Here is an 11659-nt window from a genome sequence, read left to right as displayed (position 1 = left end):
TCATTCCAGTAAAAAAAAATAACATGATAAATCATGTGTGAAGTCTGAAAGTTTTGTGTTATATGCAGTAACCGTGGCTGTGTGATGTAAGAAATGAGATATTCAGTAGTTCCTGATGTCACATATTCAATGCAGAATGCTGTTAATTAGTATTATTTACTTCTCATCAAACATTCCAACCAAATTAATATTTGTCTCTCTTTTAATGAAGGCATTCTGTAAGGTTATATTTAAAAACAACTTATATTTAATGTTAAATATGCAGGTCAGGAGAAGATTTCTCTTGAGGAGGGACCTTTGTGCAACAGCGTCCAATAAGCCTCACATGTTGTCCTCACAGCTGCTGGATCTCATCTATTTTATTTATTTATTTATTTAGCACTTTTATATACCGACTTTCCAATAACAGAGTTACTGATCAATTCGGTTTACATTCTAAACAGAAACATTGACAAGTTAATGTCTTACAATACAATCCAATCTACAAATCTACAATCCAATCTACAAATACAATACAATCTACAAATAGAGAGTTCACCTCATTGTCAGCATTGCTGTTTTCACTTATTACGTCCACACAGAGAGTTTTGTATTTAATCATTTCTCTCTTTCATTCAAAGAGCAGCAAGACCTGTAGAGCATCCTTCAGTATGCTCAACAATTAAGTATAGACTAGGAAGGGAACGCATTACCATAGTATATTGTATTTTACAACTTGAAAGATGGGGATTCTTCTGATTCTTATGTTATTGATGCTTTATGATGACCTGTGGAAGGTCACTGAGTGTCGATGTCCATCAAAACGCCGCAGGTGGTTATTAAAAGGATTCCACAGAACTGGGGATGTTCTTATTGGGGGAATCATACATGTGGATCATTTTCATCCAACTGAACAACGACTCTTCACATCTTCTCCCAAAATAACAGCAACTCCCAGGTAAGTAACCTCAAGGCTCAGCTCCTTTGTGTGAGCTTTTTAAGAAGTACTCACTGTCATCACCTCCAAATGTACCTGCCACTTTACAAGGGGATACAATGGGTTAATAATGATCTGAGTGTTCACTGCTCCAAATCACAAACTGCTTATATATTATTTGTCATTAAAAATATTCACTGTTCAGGAATAATGAGAAGAAAATGCCCAGGTAAAGTCTTAGAAACCACATGATCGGCTTTTAATATCTGGTAACATTTATTTTTATGTTGAATGAAAAATAATTTTCTCTGATTTTGTTTTTAAATGTGCCACTTACTACCTTGATGGCGTGCCCCCTAGTACTTATATTATCCAAAAAGAGTAAATAAGTGTTTCAAATTTACCCATTCAAGACCTTTAATGTTCTGTAGACCTCTTCATATCCCCCTTCAACCATGTCTTCTCTAAAATGAACAGCATAAACATCTTTAGCCTTTCTCACAGGGGAGCTGTTGCATCCTCTTTATCATTTTGTAACCCTTCTCTATACTTTCTCCAGTGCAACTATATCTTTTTTGAGATACGGCAACCAGAATTACACACAGTATTCAAGGTGCAGTCTAAGCACTGAGTGATACAGAGGCATTATGACATCATCTGTTTTATTTGCCATTCCCTTCTTAATGGTTACCAACCTTCTATTTGCTTTTTTGACCACTACAGCAGATTGAGCTGACAATTTCAATGTAATATCAACTAAGATGCCCAGATTTCTTTTTCCTGGGTGATGACTCCTAAAATGGAATTTAAAATCGTGTAGCTTCAGCATGGGTTGTTTTTCCCCTATATGCATCACCTTGCATTTGTCAACATTATATTTCATCTGCCATGTGTATGCCCACTTTTCCAGTCTCTCAAGGTCCTCCTTTAATTTATCACAATCTGCTTGTGATTTAACTATTATGGATAATTTTGTGTCATCTGCAAATTTGATCACCTCACTCATCGCACTTCTTTCCTGACCATTTATAAATATATTAAAAAGCATGTGTCCAAGTACAGATCCCTGAGGTCCTCCACTGTTTACCTTTTTCCATTGTGAAAACTGACTATTTAATCCTACAGTCTGTTTCCCATCTTTTAACCAGTTTGTAATCCACAAAAAGATATCTCCTCCTATTCCATGACATTTAGTTTTCTTAGAAGCCTCTCTTGAGGAACTTTGTCAAATACCTTCTGAGAATCCAAATACACTACATCTACCAGTTCACCTGTATCCACATGCTTATTCACCCCTTCAAAAAATATAGCAGATTTGTGAGACAAGACTTCAGAATTGAATTGAGGAAGAATGCTAAATGTGATCTACTTGGATTTCAGCAAAGCTTTTGATATAGTCCCACATAGCAGGTTTGTGAATAAAGCTATGCCACCACTTTGGTCATGAGCTCCAAGGTGGTGGCATGGATTACAAATTGGTTGTCTTATAGGAGACAGCATGTAATGGCAAATGGAACCTGCTCTGAAGAGAGAGCCATATTAAAAGGAATGACACAGGGTTAGGTGTTGGGACTGGTTCTGTTCAATATCTTAGTGAACATCATTTCTGAAGGGATAGAAAGTAAAGTTTGTTTATTTTTGGTTGATACTAAGACCTGCAACAGGGTGGACATCTGGGATGCATGACTCTGTAGTATGTGATGGGGGGTAAAAGACTGATATGCATGGACCAAGAGAGGGATCTTGGGGTGATAGTGTTTCAGGATCTGAAGATCGAGAAGCAATATGATAAGGTGGTAGCTAAAGCCAGAAGAATGCTGGGCTGCATAGAGTGAGGAATAACCAAACAGAAAAATGATGTGATAATGTCCTTGTACAAGTACTTGGTAAGGCCTCAGTTGAAGTATTGTGTTCAGTTCTGGAGCCTGTATCTCAAAAAGGATAGAGACAGAAAAGTGTGACAAAAATGGTGTTTAGTCTGTATCAGTTGTCTTATGAGGAAAAGCTGAAGGATCTGAATATGTAGACTCAGATAGAGAGGAGATGCAGGGAAGATACTGACCTTCAGAAACCTAAAAAGTTTCAGTGATGTATAGACTTAAAACCTTTTCCAGTGGAAAGAAAAGAATAGAACCAGTGGTCACAAAATGAAACTCCAGGGGAGACGACTCAGAACCAATGTCAGGAAATATTTCTTCATGGACAGGGTATTGGAGGCCTGATATGCCATTCCAGAAGAGGTGGTAAGTAAGAAAACAGTGAAAGAATTCAAAGGGGCATGGGATAAACACTGTGGATCTCTAAAAGCTAGAGGATTAAAATGCGATAAACTTGCTGGTACGGCGGTTACTACCCTTAGCAGGAGGCATGGAGATTACTACCCTTAACCAATATTATTTGATGCTTTTAATGCAACACAACATTGCTCCATGCTTATACAGCACGGGGAAAAGAGGAATTGGATTCAGACAATCACTGAGGGCCCCAACTTCCATGGTCGGGCAGACATAAGGGAAAATAAGCAAACGTGAGGGAAAAATAGAGGATTGATTCTATGGCCAAATCTTAAATGGAATGAAGAAAGTGTTCATGGTAACTTGCTGGTGTGGCAGTTAGTACCCAAATAGCCTTGATACTTTGGTACAACACAAACATTTCTCTCTGCTTCGATGGCAGGGGTAAAGGGAAATTGGATTTAAACAGCAACCAATGAGGGCCCCAAATTTTATGGTCTGGTGAACTGATTAGCATTGGAGTAACCTGCACAAAGCAGCAGTTAATACCCTTAACAGAAGGCATGGGATTACTACCCTTAACTAATAAGCCTTGATGATTTTAATGTAATTACAACATCTCTCTCTGCATTGAAGGAGGGGGGTGAGGGTAGAAAGAAAGTAGATTTTGTTTTTAGAGATAACCAACAGGAGCACAGACATTAAGAAAATAACACAGGACTGCTTCTATGGCAAGGTTCATAAGTAAAATACATCAAGCAAAACTGGCTAATACATTGGGGTAACCAGGATGGTGCAGCAGATACTACCAAGGAAAGCTTGCAATAGGAGCATTTCAGAGAATACTCCCCTGGAGGTTCTGGATTTTTGTTTTCTACCTAAAAGCGTACATTTGGCTTCCAGAGCCTCCCTTCCAAATTTTCGTATGTCATTGGTGCCCACATGTATCACTACAGCTGGATCTGCCCCAGCATTGCCAAAAATCTTATCTAACTGACTTGTGATGTCCGCCACCTTCGCACCAGGTAGCCATTTTACCAGGTGATCCACACGCCCACCAGCCACCCAGCTATCTACATTCTTAATAATTGAATCACCAACTATGACGGCCGACCTAACCCTTCCCTCCTAGGCAGTAGGCCTTGGGGAGATGTCCTCAGCACGAAAGAACAGTGCATCACCTGGAGAGCAGGTCGTTGCTACAGGATCCTTTCCTGCTTCTACAGGTTGATAATATCCAATCACAAGACCTTCTTCCTCCAAGGCAGCACCAGGGCTGCCAGTCTGAAGTTGGGACATGGCTACTATGTCCCTGAAGGTCTCATCTATATACCTCTCTGTCTGCCTCAGCTCCTCCAGGTCTGCCACTCTAGCCTCCAGAGATCAGAATCATTCTCTGAGAGCCAGGAGTTCTTTGCATCGCATGCACATGTACAACTTCTCACCGGCAGGTAAAAAATCATACATGTGACATTCGATGCAAAAGACTGGGAAGCCCCCCTCTTGCTGCTGGACTGCTGCCTTCATCTCAAATTTGTTCAGTTCCTAGTTAAGTTTTAGGTTGCTATGGGAGTTGGAATGTGTTTAATTAGTGTCCTTTAAATGTATGAATGAATTCACTATATGTCTGATAGTGGCCTACAGGGCATAATCAAAATAAGGTGTGGGGAATTCATGAAGTGAAGTGATGTTAAAAGGCTGATTTTTTTTTTTTTTTTTTTTTAGTGTGAAAGTGGCACCTGCTTATAAATTAAAGGATGAGCTAGGGGTGGGAGGGTTGGGAAATGCAAGCACACTAACTTCTGTTTATTAGCTGCCTTACTGACTATTAAAAGCACAAACACACTAAATAATATTCCCCGTTTACTTCTCCCCAATAAAAAAAAAAATCCTAAGCAAAACTTACTGATTCCTTTCAGCCACCAGCAAATGATCCTATCCTATCCTCTCAGTGCTCCCACTGGACTGCACATTGGTGGATCTTAATCTGTGCATTTCATTTTTAGAATGACTGATGATTAAAATGTTGCACTTAAAAGGGCAGCATTTCTTGTTGTGAAATAGGATGGTCATTCTCTTTGTTTAAAAATCATTTCTTCATACATCTTGATTTGATCAAGTGAGATTTTTTTGTTTGTATACATTTACATGTCTGTCAGGCTGGCTGGTGTACAGAATCTACTATGAGTAGTAATGACTCTGACAACTCAATAGCAGGTAGGGGTAAGCTTGGCACATACATCATTGATGTTTGATAATGAATAGGTAGGAACAGCTTTATTACATCTGTAGGTTACCAGTTGCTCATGTTGATGGTCTATTGTCTGGAGATCTGGTGGTCTTTGTAGCCCAGTTGCAGAAGATCATGTTGTAATTCTCAGGACCCCAGTAATGAGTTGCTTGTTATCCTCCACACAGAACTTGTAGGTACTTACATGTAGATGTGCTGCTGCCTGGCTGCCTGAGGATTGGGTTGCCACTTTCACTTCTGGAGAGGTGGTGTCACTCCCCTTTCTCCTCCATTCCTTCCCCTCCTGCACCTATACTGACAACTCTCTCACACTCTGTCCTCTCTATCTAGCCCTACCCTCTTGTCCTCCTCCTCCTACATTCACCTGCCTATACCCCCTCCCCCTCCTTCTATCCTTTCCCTCCTCCCTATCTCTACTACTGTCCCTACTCCTCCTCATACCACTCCTCTCCTCCTTCCTCTCCTTTTGCCTCTCGTCCCTCTCCCCACACCTTCCACATTCCATCTTCCCCAACTCCACTCCTCACTATTCCATTCCTGACCACATCTGTCCAATCCTCACAGCTCCTCCCCTCAACACAAAAAGACAGACAGACAAACAAGACAAGTGCACAGAAACTAACCCTTTTCTTTTGCACATAGATAAACAAAATAGACAAAGGTAAAGGTAAACAGATGATAAATAAGAAACAGGACAATGCATTCAGGTAATAGAATATAGACCTCCTCCAACTATGAACCAACTACTCACCAATACCAAACTCCTCTCCTGCTCTAATTCCTAAAACACCTTCAGAGAGGCAGCTGCAGGAAGCCTGAATATATTAACAAAGAAAATAATGTGCATAGGTAAAATTATGCACGACACTTAAAACGACACAACAAAGCATCATGTGACATGAAAGAGTATTGCACAATGTGATATTATTATTTACATGTGTTGCAGTATTTTGTCAATTTTTCCAACGATGCCCATTCTTTTTTGAATCGCAGGATGCTAATGCACCATATTTCTGCAATTTTTACCACAGCCTGACAAATTTAGGTGAAAAGTTGCTATTTTATCTGCATCTACAAGAACATTTGACAACTTATTAGTGGACTTTTACACCTGGAAATTATCATGCAATTGATATCAGACTATTGGTTGGGTGGGAAGTCTTGTTGAACTGGAAAGAGTTCAGGGTGAAAAATTAGGATGGTCTTGTTGACCTGGAGAAGGACTAGATGAACTGGTGGAGGTATCAGCAAAATGGTGATTTCAATAATGCATGTATATTTAAAAATATACCTACATAAATGCATAAATAAGCTTTTACGCAAATAAGCTATCAGTTTTTGCACACATAAAAGATACATTTGCATGTTTATAAGTTAGGTAGTAAAAATATGCACATTCAAAGCATTGAAGTACATGTTTCCAATGCACTGCATTTATTCTTGCATAATCAAACATACATGTGTATGTTGGGGGGTGGAATTAGACATTTTATAATCTTTGTCTTTTGTTATGCACAAGTTACAACATACTGTAGTGGATCTCTTCTCAGTATATGGAGCCCTGCATATCTCTTCTCAGTATATGGTAGGGATGTGAATCGTTTTCCATATCGTCTTAACGATAGAAATCGTGTGGCAGGAGAAGAAAATCGTGTTTGGAACGATTATTTCATTGAAAAATCGTTAAAAATCGTTTTTTTCCGATTAGTGCGCACTAACTCCCCGTTAGTGCGCACTAACTCGAGTTAGTGCGCACTAACTCAAAATGATACAAATAGACACTTTCCAGGTCACTGAAGGTCAGTTAGGAATGAATATGTGTTCCTATTGGCTGGCAGCCCTCTTATCTATTGATGTTACCAAGGTTTCCACTGAGGTGATGGTTGGGGGGATGGGAAATGGAACTGGAAACTCATGAACACCAACAGAAAATGAAACAAAGTGTTCACACTTCCCAGGTCAGTAAAGGTCACTTAGGAATGAATATGTATTCCTATTGGCTGGCTGTGCTCTTATCTATTGATGTTACCAAGGTTACCACTGAGGTAATGGTTGGCGGGATGTGAAATGGAAACAGTTGGAAGCTTGACATGTGATGATCAGCACTCACGTGACTAGAACTTCTTTGTTTATTATTTTTGTTAGCAGGCACCTGAAATGCTAGTGCATGTTGAATTTGCCAATCACTGTGCATTTTAGAAAGGTGGTCCTGGCTGGAACTGTACACAGTTCAAATATATGTAATTGATTGTTGGTAAGTGTATTTTTTAAGTAGCCACACTGGCACAAGTATGTTTACTTTTCCTCCTACTTAACTCACTAGCTCAGCTTTGTAAGAAGGGCTTCTCTGCTTGAGTGAGGGTCAGGCAGCTCCCCCCTGTCTGTGAAGCCAGCCTCTCACTAGTAATGCAGGGAGGGAGCTGTCTCAGACTTCACCATCCTCCTCCCCCCCCCCCTCACCCACACACCATTCACTAGCTGGGACATGCGGGAAGTCAGGAGTGAGGGTCAGGCAGCTCCCCCCTGTCTGCAAAGCCAGCCTCTCACTAGTAATGCAGGGAGGGAGCTGTCTCAGACTTCACCATGCTCCCCCCCCCTCACCCACACACCATTCACTAGCTGGGACATGGGGGAAGTCAGGAGTGAGGGTCAGGCAGCTCCCCCCTGTCTGTGAAGCCAGCCTCTCACTAGTAATGCAGGGAGGGAGCTGTCTCAGACTTCACCATCCTCCCCCCCCTCACCCACACACCATTCACTAGCTGGGACATGGGGGAAGTCAGGAGTGAGGTTCAGGCAGCTCCCCCCTGTCTGCGAAGCCAGCCTCTCACTAGTAATGCAGGGAGGGAGCTGTCTCAGACTTCACCATCCTCCTACCCCCCCCCCTCACCCACACACCATTCACTAGCTGGGACATGGGGGAAGTCAAGAGTGAGGGTCAGGCAGCTCCCCCCTGTCTGTGAAGCCAGCCTCTCACTAGTAATGCAGGGAGGGAGCTGTCTCAGACTTCACCATCCTCCCCCCCCCCCTCACCCACACACCATTCACTAGCTGGGACATGGGGGAAGTCAGGAGTGAGGGTCAGGCAGCTCCCCCCCTGTCTGTGAAGCCAGCCTCTCACTAGTAATGCAGGGAGGGAGTTGTCTCAGACTTCACCATCCTCCCCCCCCCCTCACCCACACACCATTCACTAGCTGGGACATGGGGGAAGTCAGGAGTGAGGGTCAGGCAGCTCCCCCCTGTCTGTAAAGCCAGCCTCTCACTAGTAATGCAGGGAGGGAGCTGTCTCAGACTGGTATCAGGGTTAGGGCACTGTGTGCAGGAAGATCACAACACTCCTGGTATTAATAGGGATAGGGCACTGTAAGAGATGACTGTAGTAGATTGAATAAAGATCTGATGTTTCTGCTCTCCTCACACCAAACAAAAACAACACACAAGCAGAGGAGCCCTTCTTACAAAGCTGAGCTAGTGAGTTAAGTAGGAGGAAAAGTAAACATACTTGTGCCAGTGTGGCTACTTAAAAAATACACTTACCAACAATCAATTACATATATTTGAACTGTGTACAGTTCCAGCCAGGACCACCTTTCTAAAATGCACAGTGATTGGCAAATTCAACATGCACTAGCATTTCAGGTGCCTGCTAACAAAAATAATAAACAAACAAGTTCTAGTCACGTGAGTGCTGATCATTACATTACTTTTTTTGTCAAGCTTCCAACTGTTTCCATTTCACATCCCCCCAACCATTACCTCAGTGTTAGCCTTGGTAACATCAATAGATAAGAGCACAGCCAGCCAATAGGAATACATACATACATATTCATTCCTAAGTGACCTTTACTGACCTGGGAAGTGTGAACACTTTGTTTCATTTTCTGTTGGTGTTTGTTAGTTTCCAGTTCCATTTCCCATCCCCCCAACCATCACCTCAGTGGTAACCTTGGTAACATCAATAGATAAGAGGGCAGCCAGCCAATAGGAACACATATTCATTCCTAACTGACCTTCAGTGACCTGGAAAGTGTTTATTTGTATCATTTTCAGTTAGTGCGCACTAAATCGAGTTAGTGGGCACTAACGGGGAGTTAGTGCCCACTAACTCGAGTTAGTGCGCACTAACACGATTTAACGATTTTTAACGATAAATCGTTAGAATTTCTATTGTATCGTGTTCTATAATGATTTAAGACGATATAAACATTATCGGACGATAATTTTAATCGTTGAAAAACGATTCACATCCCTAGTATATGGAGCCCTGCAGATTTTTTTGAAAGTTATCCTTAAACAGTAAAAATATCTCTACAAAGCAATCAAATTAAAAATATTAATAATTCAACAAAGCAAAAATATAATAAATACTATAAAATATTGACGCAAAATAATGCTGGCACTCACTTTCACGTATCACAACACGACGAGACAGACCCAAAACAATGCATATATTGGGGGATGTTACTTACAAATATCAGAACAGTTTTATGGATGTATTATGGGGAAAAAGAAGTTTGCATTTTTCAACCACTGTGTGTGTCTATCCTTCAGTTTGTCACCCATTTGTCCATCCATATGGATGTTTAATGCAAAAGAGTACCACATATACTTGTGTATCTCATGGATAAGTCGTGGGCAGTTTTGGGGCCAAAAATTAGGAAATTTGCTATGACATATAGATAAGCTGAGGGTAAAACATAAGGGGCTTATGAAATTCTTTGAATTTGATAATTTTGGCAGATTTTACATAGGCCAAGATCTTGGATCAAGCTGATAATCCATATGTTTATTGAATTACCGGTAAATATTACTTTAAACTCTACAGTTAAGTGAAGAATTTTATAAAGGTCAAATCATAATAAGAAACATTTTAATTTAATAACTTAAGAAAATCTCTTTAATTTATTTATTAAATAGAGAAGAACATTCTTATTCAAGTCCTCCAAAACTAATAAAGTGCACTAAGTGTCTTATTCAACCATTCAAAATCCGATTGCTCATCGTCAATATATCCGAATAGATGATGAACTGTTCTTCAGTGATATCAGTATAAACATCGACTTCACTATCACCATCTGTTGTATTATTATTCAATGCTATTCATCTTTTTCTTTTTAGGTGACATTGTCTTCTGATCCAGTCGTAGCTTTTCAGCAACAAATTCTTGATCATTGCTGGTGGAATTAAATCCCAAGCATCCTTACCCATTTTGCTAACAAATCAATGTCTGGTTTCATCAGCTTCCCACCTTTCATTAACTTTTTTTGACCAGAACACATTCATTGTTGTCATGTATTGTATAATAGGTCCTTGAATAGCTTGTTGAGACAGATATCTAATGGCTGGAATAGGGATGTTAGACCACCTGGAATCACTGCTTACATGGTTGCCATTTTCTTTGCATCATCCTTAACATCCTCTGTTATTTGCACGTGGAACATATCCTACACTTATAGTGATGGGCATTTTCTTAGCCCCCACGCCTGGTCCCTTATCCCATACATCTCATAGCCACAATTTCATCCCTTCCTCATACATCCAGCCTTTAGGATGAACACAAACAGTTATGCCTGCTGGAATTTTTATGTATTTTAGCATCATTTTCCTCTTGAAAATTACTACAAGGCGCAGTTTTGTGCAATCTGCCATCTTTTCATGACCGGCTGTTTTCACAAATACGGTCTTCTCACCAACGTCTGTTACAGTTCAATTGCCAGGCATATCAAATGCCATTGGTGTTTTGTCCATATTGCCAATGTTATTCATATCAAAGTCATTCTTTTTCTCTACTTAATAATGAATTCATAGAACAAACAAACCTTTTCATCAAGCTTTTTAGGCAGTTTCTGCAAGATCTTTGTTGACAAAGGCCCAATCCATATCATTTCATGAACCGCATACATAAACCAGCCAATGTTGTAAATTGAGTCGTAGCTTCTGTTGCTGAATACTTTTTGACTTTTGCTATTTCAAGCACCCATAGCTGAATGTAACCATTTTGCCTCCATTCCATTATCCAGTCATTCAAATCCTTTTGCATTTTATCAAAAGGTACAACTTTGAAATGTACCACTTTCTTTGACTTTGGCATTTCTTGCAGCTTAGCCTCATTAGTTTTCTTCAGTTTCTTATGAGTTTTTCACTAGTGCCAAATTCTCTCTCAGCTACACAATTTGGGGAGGATTTTAAAAGGTACGCACGTGGGATACATTTGTGCGCGCTATCCGGCGTGCACAAATGTATGCCCAATTTTATAACATG

The 11659-nt window shown here is 40.4% G+C and overlaps 1 protein-coding gene across 1 annotated transcript in view; it reads left to right on the top strand.

Moving 5' to 3' along the window:
- Window positions 1-722: 722 nt before the first annotated feature.
- The window catches only part of LOC115077770 (vomeronasal type-2 receptor 26-like), an 82106-nt gene continuing 71169 nt past the window's right edge, over window positions 723-11659 (top strand). Inside the window, exon 1 of the mRNA XM_029580055.1 lies at window positions 723-937. Coding sequence (XP_029435915.1) covers window positions 723-937 — 215 coding nt within the window. The remainder of the gene's footprint in view (window positions 938-11659) is intronic.

The sequence above is a fragment of the Rhinatrema bivittatum genome, chromosome 16 (genome assembly GCF_901001135.1).
Source record: "Rhinatrema bivittatum chromosome 16, aRhiBiv1.1, whole genome shotgun sequence".
NCBI classification, from domain to species: Eukaryota; Metazoa; Chordata; class Amphibia; order Gymnophiona; family Rhinatrematidae; genus Rhinatrema; species Rhinatrema bivittatum.
The sequence above is the reverse complement of the archived record's forward strand: the minus strand, read 5'-3'. Positions and strand labels throughout refer to the sequence as shown.